At 43.3% G+C, this 18995-nt stretch overlaps 2 protein-coding genes and 1 long non-coding RNA gene across 3 annotated transcripts in view; 2 read left to right on the top strand and 1 right to left on the bottom strand.

Annotated features, from left to right (window-relative positions):
- Positions 1 to 18995, bottom strand: part of LOC147837713 (uncharacterized) — a 977861-nt gene that overhangs the window by 598172 nt on the left and 360694 nt on the right. The window lies entirely within an intron of this gene.
- On the top strand, positions 3087 to 6098 carry LOC147837716 (uncharacterized). The gene is made up of 5 exons (XM_087312727.1): positions 3087 to 3393; positions 3472 to 4273; positions 4513 to 4719; positions 4859 to 5205; positions 5283 to 6098. Exons 2-5 carry the CDS (start codon positions 3595 to 3597, stop codon positions 5724 to 5726), a joined length of 1677 nt encoding a protein of 558 aa, XP_087168853.1. The 5' UTR covers positions 3087 to 3393; positions 3472 to 3594; the 3' UTR covers positions 5727 to 6098.
- Positions 15933 to 18709, top strand: LOC147837715 (uncharacterized). Its single transcript, XR_015526537.1, has 6 exons — positions 15933 to 15981; positions 16299 to 16411; positions 17373 to 17465; positions 17643 to 17728; positions 18027 to 18069; positions 18167 to 18709. It is a non-coding gene; the product is annotated as an uncharacterized LOC147837715 (long non-coding RNA).

Raw genomic sequence — 18995 nt, 5'->3', positions numbered from 1 at the left:
AAAAGTTAACGTTACTGTACTTAAATGTACAGTTACAGTTACTTATAATGTAATTGCATGAAATACAGAGTTAAACAGTTTTTTCTTAAACATTTAATTTAGCAAATAATTCTATAATTTTAAAATAATTCTATTTTAGGTAAAACAAAGTTATATTTATAAAGACGACTGCACAAACTTTAAAAACATTTGAGTTTAACACTTGTTTATGACAATATATGATATATATTTAGTAATTAAATTGTATTGTATTTTATAATTCTATTGTAAAAATATTATAAGCATATATTGTATTTTGTTTATTTTATTACTTGTGTTTTCAGCTATATTACACAAGAGAATAGTTATATTAAATAGCTGAAGTACAAACATTTTATTTATAAAAGTCATAATGTAAAGACTTAAGAGTTTAATGTGTATATTATAACTTAATGTTTTAATTTCTGTTGTTTCTCATTTATTTATATGGATTTTAAGTTGTACTACCATGCATATATTAGGCATATGTGTAGAAAATTCACCAGAAGTCCATTTTATGGTCATGGTCATATTTACTACTGCAATAATATGGATTATCTACCTTGTTAAATTATTGTTTCACACTTAATGTAAATGTATCTTTCTGATTGCTCTAGGTAATGTTCTCTCTAATGTTTTTTTTTTTTTTTCAGAAAAATGTATACATACCTGATTTTCCGCCGCCAATCAGCGACATCAAGCAGACTCCTCTTGGGGCCATCTGCAGAGGCAGAGCGCCTTGTAAGCAGGGAGTCTGGAAGGGCCAAACCCAAGGAAGAGGTGCTGGCAGAGGCCACTGCTTTCGTCAGCAGCAATGGTGGAGACTCCAGTGACCAGTTTTTAGTTCTGGCTCACTGCAAGATTCAGTTTGGCAAGTACCAGGGCCAAAGATTTAGATGGCTCCTAGAGCATGCTCTGGGGTATGCGGTGTACCTGGTGCTTAGCATTTCTGATGAGAAGCTGCAGACAACACCCTTGTCAGAAAACAAACACCTGTTTCTTCAGTACACTTCCTCCATCAGGGAGATTGCAGAAGAAGTAGAGAAGTACCAGAGGAAACAGGAAATGCAAGCAGAAGCCAGGGCAAAAGGAGATACAGGGTGCTTGATGGTGGAGTTTGGTGACTTTAAGGGCCGGTCCATGAAAGATGTGTTTGAGGACCAGAGCAAGGAGGCCCAAGCCCTCATCAGGTACCTGGTTAAGGCAGATGCCAGGCCAAAAACCAACATGGCACTTTTCAAGACGTATGTCCTGAAAAGACTGGCTTCTGCTGCTGCCTCTGCACCTCCACCTGCAGCATCCAGTGTCTCTGCACCTCCACCTGCAGCATCCAGTGTCCCTGCTCCTCCACCTGCAGCCATCCAAACAGGTGTACAGCAGACTGCCACTGTGAAATCGCTGTTGGCAAGGGGCAAGCACTTGTCTCCTTCACAGCTGGCAAAAAAACTGATGTCACCTGTTAAACCCTGTAAGTAGGAGAGTGAATACTGAGCATGATACAGAATTATCCCAACAGCAGTTATATATGTGTTTATTTATTGTTATGTCAAACTTTCTGTTTCCAGATCCAAAACTGCAATCCACTGTATCTCCTCCTACAGCAGAACCCCCAGCCAAACGTATGGCCCAAAGGCAGCTTTTTACTACTGGTAAGTAAGCACCATCGTATTGTACATTTGGCTGTGTGTATTTTTCACAGTAATATTTTTAAGATTTATGCTCCAGGCACTTCCAGATCCACTGCTGAAGATGATGAAGAACTGGTGTTTGCTGCATCACAATGTGAAGCACAGCTCTTTGCAGCTGTGGCACACGACACAAATGAAAATGTTATAAGAATATTTTGTGAAAACACACTAAGTATTTTTTTTTACAAAAAATAATGAATCAAATTTTTATCTACAGTACACAGTTGTCACATCATGCCTCAAGCGGAATGCATTCTTTGAGTGCACTTCTTCAAAACCTTAAGGATGTTCAAAGGTTTCAGTGTATTTATTTGCGTTTCCGAACTAATCATTATTTGCTCTTGCTCTTCTCACTCACTCTCTTAGATGGTGGTGATGCATTGCTGTCATTATCAGCTGAGCAGTTTTTCTTTACTGTATCTGTGTGCATGCTTCATGTCTTTGTGCTTCAATAATTTATACTAATCATGCCTCATTTTACTTACTCCATTTCATATGATTCTCATTCGCAGAGAATTGTGTTAATTCCATATCCCTTTCATCAATAAAGTGCACACTAATTTCTTTGCTTCCTAACAGTACCATTCTCTTAACTTGTATTTCTAAGTATACCCATATTAATAATAATACTTATCCAAAACTATTGCTTCACTGGCTGTTCATGGGCATAATTTGTGGCACCTTACTATCAAAAGCAACAGTCATCATAATATTGTTAACCATAAATTGTTTGTTACTATTCACTCAGAGGCCTGTGCCAATCCGTCTCCATCAGCGGAAACAGCAAAAACACCAGATCTTCAACATCATCAGCCACCAGTTGAGCTTCCAGTTCACTGGAAAGATCAGCTTCCCCCTTTCCAGCATGAGTGGATCAGGAACACGGTATTAAAAAAACAAACTTAAAACCGGCAAGCCAGAGCTAGTGTCCCAGCTGAAGCTTTGGTGGTATCCTCCCCAGCCCCCTTTAATTAACACGCAGCCACCTGCCTCTCCTGACCTCTTCTTCTGCCGACCACTTTTTCTGTGGATGCCGCAGAAGATGTGATTGTTTCCACTTGTCTGTGTTCGCCATAGCTGTGGTAAGCACAGACTAACAGCTGCAGGAATTTACCGCACGGTGCGCAAGGTCCTCGACATCGACGGCTGGTACGACCTTGCCACTGAGTATCTGGAGTGCAAGCGGTGCAAAAAGAAGTATCCTGCCTGGTCCAAGGACATCTTAGGACAGCTGGATATTGGCCACCGTAGTCAGTTCCCAGCTTTGCTGACATACAGGTAATTCATAATGCCAATATTTTAATTGTGTTAATTTTTAGCAAACAAAGCATTTCCCTGATTATAATGTTGTTTCCTTAGATACTCATGTGACAACCGGGTAGTTAGGATGATGAGGGAGAGGACACTGGGCAACAGTGTGACTCAGCTTTTCAAAAAGCTGATGGAGCAACACAGTGAGGCATGGACACAGCAAGTCTTGCAGTGACTGACTGCCTGTGAACCATTCACAAGGTCCTCCCTTGTGCAACCTCCTGTGTTTGCTGAGCCTCCCCTCTTACCTGCCATACCCAAACCTAAGTGGCTGTTAGCCGTCTATGCCAGGGATGTTCTGGGGCGACTGCACGAGGTCAAGGCCAAAATCACCTCCGTCTTTGGCTGTGCTCTAAAGATAGACTCCACAAAAAAGGTATGTTTATATCCAGACATTTGCCAGATATGGATATGTGTGCGTACATATTTAACACAGTTTTATTTTTCCTAATAGATCACAAAGAAACTTGCAGGTGATGCTGCGGGAACAGCTGCCTGGTGCAGTAATGTGGGGAACGAACACGGTCAAGTCCTTGTCTCTGTGCTGTCAGCTGCCGAGGGTCATGGACTGGACCCAATGGCGGCCGGGCTGATGAAGCGTTACCGGGAAGCAGGAGAGGCAGCCCCGAAAGTAATGTACGTGGACAGAGATTGCTGCAGTCAGCACGGCCAGTCTCCGGTGAAGATCATGTTTCGGGAGTGGGATGAGCTTGAAGTGCGCCTTGACATCTGGCATTTTATGCGCCGGTTTGCTGCAGGTGTCACGACAGAAGCTCATCCGCTCTACGGGATCTTCATGGCACGTCTGTCCACGTGCATCTTTCAGTGGGATCCAGAAGATGTGGCCGCTCTTCGCCAGGCAAAGGAAGGTGAGCTGGCGGCAAAAAAGACTGGCCACATTTCACAAACGGCTCTCAGTGCTCGCATAAACCGGAGGGAGCTAGCACTGCACTGCCGTAGGAGGACCAGAGGTGTGGAGGAGACCACCTGTCTGATTGGAAAGCTGTTGGACCATTTTGACAGCGAGCATGGGAAGGACACTCTGGGTGTTCCTCTGCTGGACCACGAACGGATCCAGCAGATATGGAAGGAACAGCAGAAGCATGTACAGTGCATTCAAGACCCAGAGAACTTTCCACTGTACATGAAGACAGGGACACTGAAGAAAGGCGGTGTGGAGCTGTGTTGTTACAGGTGTGCCCGTGGCTCTACATCTTTGGAGTCCTTCCACCTCCATCTAAACCGTTTTATTCCAGGTATTACATACATTTGGATCGTTTTATTTTGTAAAACATATAAGCACTGTGATAACTTCCATTGCTTTAATGTAACATTATTAAACATTTAAATAACATTTGTGATGTTATCAGCATTGACAAAGCTGTCTTGCCTGACAAGTAACTCTGTTTATAATGAAAATAATATTAATGTTAGTACATAACCTAATAACATGTTACTTAATTCTTCATATATTTTTAACTATTTTAATTTCCAGGGACCAGTGCCAGTGATGCGCATTTTCAGGCCTATCTCCTTGAGGGCTTGATGCGCTGGAATGATGACCGGATGGAAAGCACCATAAAAGGAGCATCCTCCATACGGTCATATTGCAGTGCCATGAGAGAGGCTGTGGACAGGCTTAGCCGAGCAGTCTTAGGGAAGCCCTGGGATAACCGTTATCACCCTCCTGGAGCATATACAGGCAAGAAATTCATTAACTAGTTGTTATATAAGTGATTTATTAAGCTTTAATGTACTACACAAAATGTTTATCTAAATATTTACTTTATTATTAGTTTTATTTAATATATGTTTTTTTTTTTATTGTTTTATTCTTTAAGGTGAATTGCTGGGAATGGAGTACCTTTACAGCCAGACCGGCAAAACCCTGACTCCGGTGCTCCAGAACCCAGAGGAGGAAGACAGGCTGGTGGAGGAAGTAGATGACGAGGATCTACAAGATGAGGGGTTTGAGGAGGAGATCATGGAGGACATCACAGTTCCAGTGCTGTATGAGGATGACCCCTGCCGTGATCTCAGAAACAGCCCCTCATCTTCGCCTCTGCCTCAGTCCCCAGCATCACTGGCTGAGCCGTCCACATCAGCTGGTGGAGAAGGACAGCTTCCTAGCCCAGCCCCCTCAGTGCCGTCACAGCCATCTGGAGACAGTCTCTCTGTTGAGGCTCAGGTAAGATACATTAAGAACTTAATTTGATTTAGTCTTTTTTTATTCCACATATACTCAATTTATTCTGTATTTACCAGGGAGTAGTCATTGGACCTGATGGCATTGCTGGGTGGGACAAGGTCCAGGATCTGGCTGCTTATTTGGTAGGTCTTCGTGAAGCTCCTTACCTCACTGACCTGCAGGTGACAGAGGCCATACAGCTGTGGACAGCTCTCCTGGATGTTGATAAACAGCGCATCAACTACCAGCCTCGACATCAGCCTCAGCTGACGCATGGGCGCTTTAAGGCACCGAAGCGCTCCGGAGTCACTCCAGGTGTGGAGAGCGTCAAGCGTTGTCTGATTGGACATCCTGGGGGTCCAGCACAGTGGCCTAGCACCAGCCGCTTGGTTGAGGCCATTTGTACAAAGCTGTGTGCCGTACACAAGTCCACTTCCAAGAAGGCTGGTGTTCGCACCCCCAGGTGGTCTAAAATACTGACCGATTACCACCACATCCGGGATCTGAGGCCTCATGTATGAAGACTTGCGTGGAAATCTTACTAAAACATTGCGTACGCACAAAGCTGTAAATGTGCGTACGCAGAAAAAAATTCAGATGTATGAAACACTGCGTACGCCAAATCTCACGCATATTCTTTTGTACATCTAAATGAACGCGAAACTGAGCGCAACATGCACGAGCACAAAACTTCTCCCTGCCTCCTCCCCCGTATGAATATGCTAATGACTATGCTAATGGCAAAACCCAACGAAAAAGCAATGGCAAAAGCAAGCAAAAAGAGAAACTTTGAACAGAATGTGAATTGGAGGTGCTGCTTTCGGAGGTAGACCGGAGAAAAGCGGTGTTATTTGCAAGTTTGTTCTCCGGAATTAACAACAAAAGAAAAAAAATAGAGTCAGAGAGTTTAGCTGGTGTGGTCTACACAGTTGGGTCTGAACATCGCACTGAGTGCATTAAAAAAAGAAATAGTGTGGTTTATATCTGTAAAATGTTGCAGGACACTTAACAGTCTCAGTGGCACTACTCGTAAGACGCTTGCGGTCATGAGTTGATACGTTCGAGCATGAACTCGGCTCGAATCCAGCGTCTGATGAACTTTTTCTTGTTTTTTCCCCCGCTACATATCAGATTTTGCCAACTATTTATCACGAGAAAGACAAGTAGGAATCATCAATAAGTTCATATCAATAAGCATCATATTTTATTTGCACATTTATTGAATGTAAATGTTTCTGATTCACGCATGCAAATTCATCTTCAGACAGTGTCTTTATAGCAATGTGCGTGTGGTAGATTGCTCAGATTACATTGGGAAAACAGGCGACTGCTGCAAATTGTGCTTTAATGTTTAGCTGGTCAAATGTATGGTATGGAAACCTTATATACCTGCTGAACCCGTCTCATACAGCTGCCATTGCAAGGCTCAGACACTTTGTAGAGAGGAATTTAACACAACTGCCTCTAGGAGTCGCCAATGGAAATAAAACAGACACGCACAAAAAAATGTGCGTACGCCTGCCAGAAAGCTGCCGTGAAGCTGCGCACATTCCCACGTTCAGTTCATTGTTAGTAAATCCAAACGTGAGCGATTCTGAGCGTGAAACCTGGCGTACGCAAAGTTTCTGTGCGTACGCAGCGTTGATACATGAGGCCCCAGGTGCTTGGCAGTCGCAGGCTGATGGATGAAACGGTGATCCAGCTTTTTGAACTAAACTAGAAGACGCTCATTCAGTGGTAAGCAAAGCACATTATTTTCTTTAAATTACCTGAATACTTCTAAATTAATATATATATATATATATATATATATATATATATATATATATATATATATATATATATATATATATATATGTATAATACATATCATTTATTATCAGGTTTCAACAGAGGCAAAAGGATCAGGAAATGAGTGTACTCACTCAGGGACTGACTCCACTTGATCCAATTGCTGTGGCAGATACGCAGCTTCCTTTGCCGAGGGAAAAATTGGACGAGGCAGTCAACATCAGGCCCCAAACACCAGTTTGTCTTTCCTCCAAATAAAGAAGGACAGGCACCTCTTCTTTGACCTGGTCAAAAGTCTGCTTCTGCAATCACTATAGTTTGCTCCTTCCTGCCAGATGCCACCATGGTGTGCTCCTTCCCACCGGCCCCCACGACGGTATGCCCCATCGCGCCAACCCCCATCACAGTCTGACACATTGCACCGGCCCCTACCATGGTGTGCCCCGTCACACAGACCTTCACCACAGTGCGCCCCATCTCGCCAGCCTCCACCACAGTGTGCCCCATCATACCAGCCTCCACCACAGTGCGCCCTATTGCGCCGGCCCCCACCACAATGCGCCCCATTGTGTCTGCCCCCACCACGGTGTGCTCCTTTCCACCGGCCCCCAGCACGGTGTGCCCCATTGTTTTTATATAATGTGTATAATAAATAAATAAATTTATATATAGTATTGTTTTAATATATTATATATGCATAATAAAGAAATATATATTGTATTGTTTTTATTTATTGTATATTATATAGTTTATATATTAAGAAATGTTTTTATTTTGTTTGTTTTTTTACATTTTTTACATTGTTTTGCGATTTTAATATTTGTATTCATTTTAATAAACCATTTTGCATATTACTTGTTTTTGTGTGCATTCATTTAAAGTTATTATTACATGAAGAAATATAACATATTAATATATATATATATATATATATATATATATATATATATATATATATATATATATATATATATATATATATATATATATATATATATTGTAGCGAGTCTGCTGATACCACGTTGCCCTGGTCACAAATTCACCCCAGCTGGAAACTCATCAGCACCGGATCGCTCACAGCTGGACCTCATCAGCCAGGGAGAGATAAAAGCCAGCCCCACACAGGAGGAAACTGAGCTTCTTACTTGAACAACCAAAAGTAGATTTAAAATTACATGAAAATAAAAGAGAGATGGAAGAAGCTGTTAACATAAACACATATGTCAAGAACTACATTATTAATGAATATTACTCATATCTACAAATATATACAGATGGTTCAAAGAGTATGGAATCAGGAAGGACAGGAGTGGCATTCTATGTCCCAGAGCTTGAAGTGAGGAAGCCTGGAAGGATATCAGATGGAACTTCTGTATACACAGCTGAGATGGTTGCAATTTTGATGGCATTAGAGTGGATATATGAAACAAGACCTGATAAAGCTCTAATATGTTCTGATTCAATGGCTGTCTTGATGAGTTTAAAATCAATGGAATCGAAAAGAAATGACATTCTAACAGAAATTATGATCAAGTTTAATAATCTAACACAGATGGGAGTAATAGTTCATTTAATGTGGGTTCCAGCGCATGTCAGTATTCACGGCAATGAGGAGGCAGATAAAATAGCTAAAGAATCTCTACAACAAAATGAACCAATTAGACACATTTCACTAAGCAGAGCAGAAGGAAAAAGCTTAATCTTGGAAGCTTGTAATAGGAAATAGCAGAAAGTTTGGGAGTCCAATAACACAGGTAGACATTATCATAAGATCCAAAAAACAGTAAAGAAAAGCAAAATATCACAATCTTAGTCGAAGAGAACAAGTTATATTAACACGTTTAAGAACAGGACATACATTTTTAAATCAAACATTACACATAATGGGGAAACACGAGACAGGTTTATGCAACACATGTCTAACAGATGAGACAGTAGAACATGTTTTAAAAAGGTGCAAAGCATATAAAAATGAAAGAAGAAACCTTAAAGAGGAATTGCATAGTTTAGGATACCAGGATTTTATAATAAAGGGTTTATTAAAAGATGGTTTAGATTCAGGAAGACAAATAAAGGCAGTAATAAGGTTCATTAAAAATAGTGGATTATACAATAGAATTTAGGAAACCAGTTCAACCTCTTCACACTCCATCACAGTAGGTGGCGATATGCACCTTTAAAGTTGGTTCGCAACTCGCCATAAAACGAAGATGAAGAAGAAGAAGGAGGAAACTGAGCTTCATTTCCACATGACTCCCTGCGCTAACGCCTGTCTCTCTCTGTCTCTCCCACAGCCGAATCCAGCTCGTGACCGATCCAACACCAGAACTCTCACCAGTCTTCACCATCTCCCCGGAGCACTTGAGCACGCACCCTTAAGAAGAGCACTCATTAACCCCTATATCACTTGTAAATAAAGCACCCTCCGGGGCATTGTTTGTAACGTTACCCAACTGTGTTTGTGTTTTCCCTCTGCCTCGCTACAACTGGTGGAGAATGCGGGCATTGCAGAGGGAGAAATTCAGAAAAAACACTTACCAGTAAGAAGAAATTGAATTTTTCTTTGTGTGTGTTACAGACAGGCATCCGCTCTCTCTCTCTCCCTCACGCTTCCTCTTACTCGGCTGTCAACATCACGTCGCCATGTCTCTGGAAGAGGTATTGCTCCACCTAGCAGAGATCTCCAGTAAGCAGAATTCCATCTCTGAGCAACTTACAGCCAGACAGGATCAACTGGAACAACAGCTCCTCCAGGCGGCCAGATACCATCCGACTCCCGAAGTGAGTGCGCATCATCATCTCACTAAACTCAGCAACCTGGATGATATAGACGCATACTTACATACCTTTGAAGTCATTGCCGAGAGAGAAGGCTGGCCGAAAGAAAACTGGGCGAGAATGTTGGCTTCTTTTCTCACAGGAGAAGCACAACGGGCATATTTTTCACTAGAGACACCCAAAAATGAAGATTACAAGGCGTTAAAAAAGGAGATATTAGCCAGAATGGGGCTCTCCACAATCAGCGCAGCACAACAGTTTTCCCAGTGGTCTTATGACGAGAAACAGCCAGTGCGGACTCAAGCAGCTCAACTTTCTCGCCTAGGAAGACTATGGTTATTAGGAGGAGATCCTTCGGCGGTCCAGGTCGCTGAGAAGGTGATTATTGAGAAGATGATGCGAGCGTTACCCCGACGTTTGCGAACACTCACCAGCATGCGAAATCCTGAGTCACTGGCCACCCAGGTGGAGGCGATCGAGCTGGCTGAAGCTCATATCACCAGAGACAATGGGGAGAGAGCGGCTCTGCCACCCCGGAGGGTAAGTGCACCATGGCGACCGGTGGAGGGTACAGCACGACCAGGCGGCAGACCAGCGTTCCCCAGCCCGATGGACGAGCCGATGCCCACCGAGCCGACGACGCACTCGACCCCGGCATGGACAGCAGGTTGCGTGGTACACCGCAACATCCCTCCCGAAGCGCCCACCCATAAAGTCCAGCTAGAGGGTAAAACACAAACGGCCACGTTAGACACAGGAAGCGCCATCACCCTGGTTCACCCGAAGACAATAAAATACCAGCATGAAAGTAAAAGCCGTATTCCAATCACGTGTGTGCACGGTGATACCCGCCACGTACCCGCCCGAAGAGTGACCATCGCGGCTAAACCAGGCAGCTGGCGCATCGAAGTCGGGGTCGTTCCAGATCTTCCTGTGCCCCTCCTACTGGGCAGAGACTGGCCGGGGTTCGACGAACTCCTCACTCACCACCACGCTCTATCGGCTCGTTCAAAGAAGAAGAACAAGTCACGGGCTCATCGGGACCGCAAACCAGCGCTGATGACCACCGAGAGCGACAGAAGGGGTGAGTCATCCATATCCGCTAACTTATACTTTGATCTGTTTCAACAGATAACCGCAGGAGGCGATTTCGGCAGAGCACAAAGGGAAGATGAGACGCTCAAACACTGCTGGCCGCAAGTAAGGGTTATTGACAGTAATGAGCGACTTCCCAGCCCTCACCCCCTCCCACATTTTGTTGTGGAAAATGGTCTGCTGTACTGTGTCGCAGAGAGGCGGGGGGAAAAGAAGACACTACTGGTCGTTCCGAGGACCAAGAGGGAGACGGTCTTAGAATTGGCACATACCCACCCGATGGCTGGACATCTGGGAGCGGCCAACACGGTGAAAAGGATCCGCGATCGTTTCCATTGGCCGGGGCTAGACGGGGAAGTGAAAAGGTATTGCCAGGCATGTGACATCTGCCAGAGAACGTCTCCCCAATGACCACCCCCCAGCCCTCTAATACCACTACCCATCATTGATGTGCCCTTCACCCGCATTGGTATGGACTTGGTAGGGCCTTTGCCGAAGTCGGCCCGGGGACATGAACACATCCTTGTCATCCTCGATTATGCCACCAGATACCCTGAAGCGATTCCCCTGAGGAAAGCCACGTCATCGGCCATCGCGAAGGAGCTGTTTCTTCTTTGCAGTCGAGTGGGAATTCCAGCAGAGATACTGACCGACCAGGGCACCCCCTTCATGTCCCGGTTGATGGCAGACCTCTGTCACCTCCTCAAGGTAAAACAAATAAAAACCTCAGTATACCATCCACAGACTGAAGGCCTTGTAGAGAGGTTTAACAAGACTCTGAAGCAGATGCTCCGACGGGTGGTGGCAGAGGACGGGCGCGACTGGGACCTCATGATCCTGTACGTGTTGTTTGGAATCAGGGAAGTTCCCCAGGCCTCCACAGGCTTTACCCCCTTCGAACTGCTGTTTGGCCGCCAACCCCGAGGACTGTTGGATGTTGCTCGTCAAGCCTGGGAACAGGAGCAAGCCCCCCCGCGGTCGGTGATTGAACACGTACGGGACATGAGAGAACGCATCGAGAAAGTCATGCCCATCATCAAACAACACCTGACCGAAGCCCAGCGCGCCCAGCAGAGATTGTATAACCGGCCCGCCCAACCCAGAGAGTTCCACCCAGGGGACAAGGTGATGATCCTCATACCCACCACAACCTCGAAGTTCCTCGCGTCCTGGAAAGGACCATACACGGTGGTAGAAAGGGTAGGGCCGGTAAATTATCGAGTCCGTCAGCCAGGACGAAGACGGGAAGAACAGCTATACCACATCAATCTCATGAAGAAGTGGGTTGCAGCTCCAGGTCATCTCGTTGCCTTCACTGAAGAAACTCTTCCCGTTGTCCACATAGGTGAGCAACTCTCACCAAACCAGAAGGAGGAGCTGCAAGCCTTGGTTGGTCAGTTCAAGGATGTGTTCTCGGAGAAACCGGGCCAAACCACCATCATCCAGCACAACATCATCACTCCACCTGGCACCATCGTCCAGCAAATGCCTTATCGAGAACCAGAGGCTCGCCGGCTGGCTATCAACGAGGAGATCCAGAAGATGAGGAGGTTAGGAATCATCAAACCATCCCGTAGCCCGTGGTCCAGCCCAATAGTGATGGTCCCCAAACCCGATGGCACCCTCAGTTTCTGCAACGACTTCAGGAAACTCAACGAGATCTCCAAGTTCGACGGATACCCCATGCCTCGGGTGGATGACCTGCTGGATAGGCTGGGTGGAGCCCGATTTATCTCCACCATCGACCTCACCAAAGGCTACTGGCAGTTACTACTAAGTGAAGACGCCAAGGAGAAAACCGCCTTCTCCACTCCCGGTGGGCACTGGCAATACCGGGTTCTTCCCTTCAGGCTCCACGGGGCCCCAGCCACATTCCAAAGAATGATGGACATCCTGCTGAGGCCCCACCAGCCATATGCAGCAGCATACCTGGACGACCTCATCGTCCATTCCGAGTCATGGGAGGAACACCTATCCCGGTTACAGAGGGTGCTCTTAGATCTTCGACGGGCTGGACTCACAGCTAATCCCAAGAAATGCCACCTGGGGCTAGCCGAAGCCAGATACCTCGGGTTCCACATTGGAAGAGGTCTCATACAGCCACAACAAAACAAGGTCAAAGCACTACAAGAAACTCCACAACCCACCACAAAAACCCAGGTACGTGCATTTCTGGGGTTAACGGGCTACAATAGATGTTTCATACCTAATTTCTCATCCACAGCCAGCCCTCTGACAGACCTGACCAGAAAGGGGCAGCCGGGGAGGATAAGATGGACCAAGGAAGCAGACGACGCGTTCCGAGCCCTGAAGACGGCCCTCACATCCTCACCGGTACTGCACGCACCTGACTTCGGCTGCCCCTTCATTCTTCAGACAGATGCTTCCGACTCGGGCCTGGGCGCGGTCCTCTCCCAGGTCCACGGCGATGAAGAACATCCCATTATGTACGTGAGTCGGAAGCTTACCCCCGCAGAGACCCGCTACGCAACGGTGGAGAAGGAGGCCCTGGCGATCAAGTGGGCAATCCTGGAGCTCAGATACTATCTCCTTGGCAGGAAATTCACTCTGGTGACCGACCACGCTCCGCTACAATGGATGGCCACAGCGAAGAACAACAACGCTCGGGTCACCAGATGGTTCCTGTCGCTCCAGGATTTCAACTTTGACGTCCAACATCGAGCCGGGGCCTCCCACGGAAACGCAGACGGACTCTCACGGCTCTGGTCAGGATGGGCAGGTCTGTCAAAACATTCTACCCCCCCTCTCAATACACAGCTCTTTCTTCGCAGAATACCCAGGACCAGGACGACGCTAAGGGGGGGGGGGGGGGGGGGGGGGGGGGAATGTAGCGAGTCTGCTGATACCACGTCGCCCTGATCACAAATTCACCCCAGCTGGAAACTCATCAGCACCGGATCGCTCACAGCTGGACCTCATCAGCCAGGGAGAGATAAAAGCCAGCCCCACACAGGAGGAAACTGAGCTTCATTTCCACATGACTCCCTGCGCTAACGCTTGTCTCTCTCTGTCTCTCCCACAGCCGAATCCAGCTCGTGACCGATCCAACACCAGAACTCTCACCAGTCTTCACCATCTCCCCGCACTTGAGCACGCACCCTTAAGAAGAGCACTCATTCACCCCTATATCACTTGTAAATAAAGCACCCTCCGGGGCATTGTTTGTAACGTTACCCAACTGTGTTTGTGTTTTCCCTCTGCCTCGCTACAATATATATAGTATAGTATATATTTTATATTAATACATAAATATATATATAATATACTAATATATACATAAGCATGCATACATATGTTTAATTGAAACATTTTCATTCATTTTTAATTAACGTAATATGCTTTTTAAGAACAATATCCACATAATAATAGTAATATCAATATAATTGCCTGTGTTACGTCAGTAAAATTTAAATAAGAGCGCAGCTGATTGGCTCCGCTGAAACCGACACTGATTGGATATTGTTACACAGATCGTGTGTTCGAATCCAGCATGCAAAAAAATGACATTTAGAATGACATGCAATATGCAACCAAAATACCACATTATGCACAGTCACAAAGCCGCAAACACTACTGCAAGCGAAATTTGTCGCGTTTTTCCATTTTTTATAAAGCACATAAAGCACGAGTCATTAAGACATGATTTATCACAACACGTTTTTAAACATAATAGTTTACATAACTAATTTCTAATAACTACTTTTTTATCTTTCCCATAGTGACAGTCAGTGCATAACATTTTACTAGTTATTTAGCAAGATAGTTGTATTCAAACAAAGTCCCTTTAAGTACTCTACAGTCTTTGATTAAGATTAAAGTGTTATTTAAAGATTAATTAGGTTATGTTAACTAGGAAAGTTGGAATAATTAGTCAAGTTGTTGTATAACTGGTTTGTTGTGTAGACAACCAATTAAATATACAGTAAATATTTCTTAAGGAAGCTAATAACACTGACTTAATTTTTTTATATTAAAACTGCTTTTATTCAAGAAATAAACTATAAGAAATAACACTTATTATAACTCCAGAAGAATTATTTGTGTTTTATAGCAAATACTGTGAAAATCTCCTTGGTTTAATTTAGATCACTTGGGAAACACAATTTTAAATAAATGGGATCTGCAATCCTATTAATTAATAACTGCATCTGTTAAAGTTTACAGATGTAAAAATGTGCCTTGATGTACTTGAATGTTAGAAATGTGTTATCCTACAACGTTACTTGTCAAATAAATGAACATGGAAGATTATTTTGAGTTTAAGTTATTTAATTAGCTTATTTATTAAGACAGGTCAGCACAGTGGCGCAGTGGGTGGCACAATCGCCTTACAGAAAGAAGTTCTCTGGTTCAAGTCCTGGCTGGGTCCGTTGGCATTTCTGTGTAGAGTTTGCATGTTCTCCCCGTGTTGGCGTGGGTTTCCTTGGGGTACTCCGGTTTCCCCCACAGTCTAAAACATGTGGTATAGGTGAATTAGTTAAGCTAAATTGTCAGTGGTGTATGAGTGTATGGGTGTTTCCCAGTGATGGGTTGCAGCTGGAGGGGCATCCGCTGTGTAAAAAATATGCTGGATAAATTAGTGGTTCATTCCGCTGTGGTGACCCCAGATTAATTAAGGGACTAAGCCGAAAGAAAAATTAATGAATGAATGTTTATGAAGACTGCAGAGTGATGCATAAAAAATGACTTTGAATAATTGTTTAAATAGTTTGTGATGTATGTTAAAGTGTGCCCACTAAAAGTACAAGTGGAAATTGAACAAATGTGCATGTGTGTGTCTGAGCGAATGAGTGTGCGTGTGTTTGTACCCTCAGTCTTGTGTGACCATATGACAGGCCATCACATTAACTTTTTAGATCGCTTTAGTACACAGCAAATTCATCAGAGTTAAATTCTCGGTGTTGAAGCATTTCAGAGTAAAGTGTTGACGTTAAAGAGTTAGATTTTGATAAATGAATATAATAAGAGTTAGAATTGATTTTATTCAGTGCGAAATCAAGGAGTTATCTTTTCAACAATTGGTGGTGTTATTTCCAACATCCGGGAATTCATGCAGCCCCAGTCACTGAAGAATTTTCCAGACGCCATTTGGTGAGTCAAACTACCTAAATGTTGGTATTTTACTGACTTTCTTTAAGGAAATACAGTTGTAAACATATTGTTAAGTTAATAACTTTAGAATGGAGTGACAATTTTAAACTTTTGCGGTTCATTCATGGTCGTTTGTGTATCTAGCTTAACTGCATTACTATTCTCTTTTCAAGAATGTTTTTATATGTGCTCACGCATACATAGTGCATAAAAACATCAAATGTACATGTTCAACACATTTCTGTCACGCTTAATGCCATTTTGTGCGTAGTTACCCATCTGTAAAATAAAATTGACACTTCTCCTTTAATTCGAAGCAAACTAGCGAGGGAATCCCCGGAGCCGCCTAACGTTAGCCTACTCTGCCCAGATGCTAACGGCAACACAGGACGGTTTCCATAAGCTCTGGAGAGTTTCTAAAACATATCTGGTGAATAAATGAACATATGCTTACTTGTAAAAGGCTTCCTGACTGAAACATATGATTGTTTGTTATTCGTGTACGTTAATTTGGTTATTTTAAACACCGCGGCCCTTTTAAACTGGTTCATTCGTGGCCGTCCATATACTGTTAGTCCATAGACTCGTGTGATAACGTACGCTTGAATTATATTAAGTGTTGACAACCATTAAAGTCGGAATGTTAACATTAATGTCTTTAAATGACCGCGTTTGCACTTTCTCAGACATTTAACGTTACAGAAGTCTCCCGGAAGTTGCGGGACTAACGTTAACATTATCCCGCAAATGCACAGAGACTCCCAGATGCCCAAGTAGATGCCCGCAAATGAATGATAATCTCCCGGAAAGCGCGCGTCTCCCGCCTGGTCATTAAACACTTTGCACACCCCTCTCCACCGCATCCCTCCCAGCTCTTCAGGTACGTCGCGCGCAAGTCACCCCCACCGCTCTTCAGGTACGTCGCGCGCAACTCATTGCTCTTCAGGTACTCATCTCTCCCGCTACCTCCCGCAAATCAACTCTGTATCCCCCGAAAATGACTTCTCCCAACTCGGGATGTCTGACGTAAGTAAGTTAGGCTATTTCTGAAGTCAGGAACATCTTAGTCAAGCTTTTTCTCCCGCATGATATTGTGCTTAAAACTATAGGCTAAACTTAGCATGTACTGTACACAACATTTCCGTTTTATTAAAGACAATTTAGTGCATTGTAAACAGCCACCTGTCTGTAAAATTAATCAACTGATTCATATTTGAGCAGCCTAATGATGATACAGATTTGATTTGTAGATTTATTATCAATAATCAACATCTGAATCAAAAGATATCTGAAAAAGTGTGAGGTATACTTTGTGATGTTCATCTCTCTTTTTTTTTATCTGAAGGCTATGCATATGTGTTAGATACTAATGTGTTGTTGTTTTTTAACAGCCACAGTTCTCTATACAATAACACAAGGCCCTGTGACGGTGGCTGATAAGAGACGGATGGTGTATTTTTATTTTTGTGGTGATGATAATGAAGGTATGTTTGATAAAGTTCTGTATTTATTTTCACAATAAGCTGAGAGGGTATTAGAGCATTAGAGAATAACAAATGACATGAAGGTGATAAGTTTTGTATTGTGGGTGAACTGTTACTTAAATAATGTTTTGCTCTTTGCTTTGCACTTTTCCTCTTCTGCTTATCCTAATATTTTAGATTATATTTGGACCTGAAACATCTGCTAGACTCCAGGAAAGGTGGCGTCAATACTGGACCTGAAAGGGCCTAGCAAGTTGAATCTGGTAAAGAAACACGCACGCGCACACACACACGCATGCACACGCTTACAGAAAACTGTAAGTTTATGAATATTTTTTACACTGTGGCCAATATTTTGGGGAAGTCAGCATTACTAAATGATATAAAAGATTTTAAGCTCCTCTAAATTTTGCTCCAAGTGTTGTGTTAAATTCAGGATTCTGGACAGACAGCTGCCTGTTTTTCCAGTTCTAGTCAAAGTGGTTAACCTAATTGTTTTTGGAGATCCAACAGTGATGTATGTGTTTTTTCTACTTTTCCATATCCTGTCACCTCAACCAGCTGGGAGAGTCAAGTTGTGGATCATCATGAAGATTTTCAAAAGGTGAGTTTAGATTTCTTGAATGTTTTATTTACTTTAAATGTTCTTTTAAATATATAATAGAATTTGATTGCAATTTGTTTTCAAACATTTTTCTTAGTCATGCTGGAGTCTTGAAGAGTTCTTAGATGAGCATCACCCTATATCCGTGCATCAGGAACCACCAGACGAGCGATCAGCAGCTGCTACATCGTCATGGATAAAAAGGTCATCCTGTGGCTGGGAAGCACTTCATTCACAGGACATGCTTGATGAAATTTCCTAGCTCCAGTTTGTTTTCACACAAGTTTACAGCATTTATACCTTCATTTAAACTGCTGTGTTTGATATGGAGGACCAAGGAAACACCAGAAGTGAAAGATTTGCAAGCCAAGTTGTTTAAAATGTGATTTCATAAGAAAACTATGCGTTCAGAAGAAAACTATGAGTGACGATATACTGAACTTTCAAATTGCTCTGATGAAACATCAAGTTTGGACCAAAGGACTGAAACAGCCTTTTTGAGCACTGGTCATACATATGTTGTTGATACTGTCTGTACTAATAAAACATTTAAAGCATATTTGACATTGTTGCATTTTAAAAACTGAATGAATTGTTGAAGTGGTGAATGTTTTCAAATAAAATGTTTTTTCTTTTGTAATTTACAGTCTATTTGACCTTTTTACCATATTTACACTCAAGAGAGTTGAATAAAATAATATATTACACCAGGCGGTGTTAAATATAGTTAAATTTTTTAACTCTGCCCAGAGTTAAAATTAACCCTTACTTCGGTGTCAATGTGCCAACCCTTTTGAAAGTGTTGATTTAACTCTGTTTTGAGTGGACCCCATGAGACACTTTCAAAGTGTTGAAATTAACACCCATAGAGTTGTTTTGGGTCCCCATATTTTGCTGTGTACAAATTGTGTAAAATAGAAATGCAC

The sequence above is a fragment of the Danio rerio genome, chromosome 25 (assembly GCF_052040795.2).
Source record: "Danio rerio strain M-AB ecotype USA chromosome 25, GRCz13ab, whole genome shotgun sequence".
In the NCBI taxonomy this organism is placed as follows: Eukaryota; Metazoa; Chordata; class Actinopteri; order Cypriniformes; family Danionidae; genus Danio; species Danio rerio.
The sequence above is the reverse complement of the archived record's forward strand: the minus strand, read 5'-3'. Positions and strand labels throughout refer to the sequence as shown.

Coding starts and splice junctions, on each gene's coding strand:
- LOC147837716 (XM_087312727.1), top strand. CDS start 3,595: ATGGCGGCCGGGCTGATGAAGCGTTACCGGGAAGCAGGAGAGGCAGCC. Junction 4,720..4,858: donor CCCTCCTGGAGCATATACAG/GCAAGAAATTCA, acceptor TTATTCTTTAAG/GTGAATTGCTGGGAATGGAG. Junction 5,206..5,282: donor GTCTCTCTGTTGAGGCTCAG/GTAAGATACATT, acceptor TGTATTTACCAG/GGAGTAGTCATTGGACCTGA.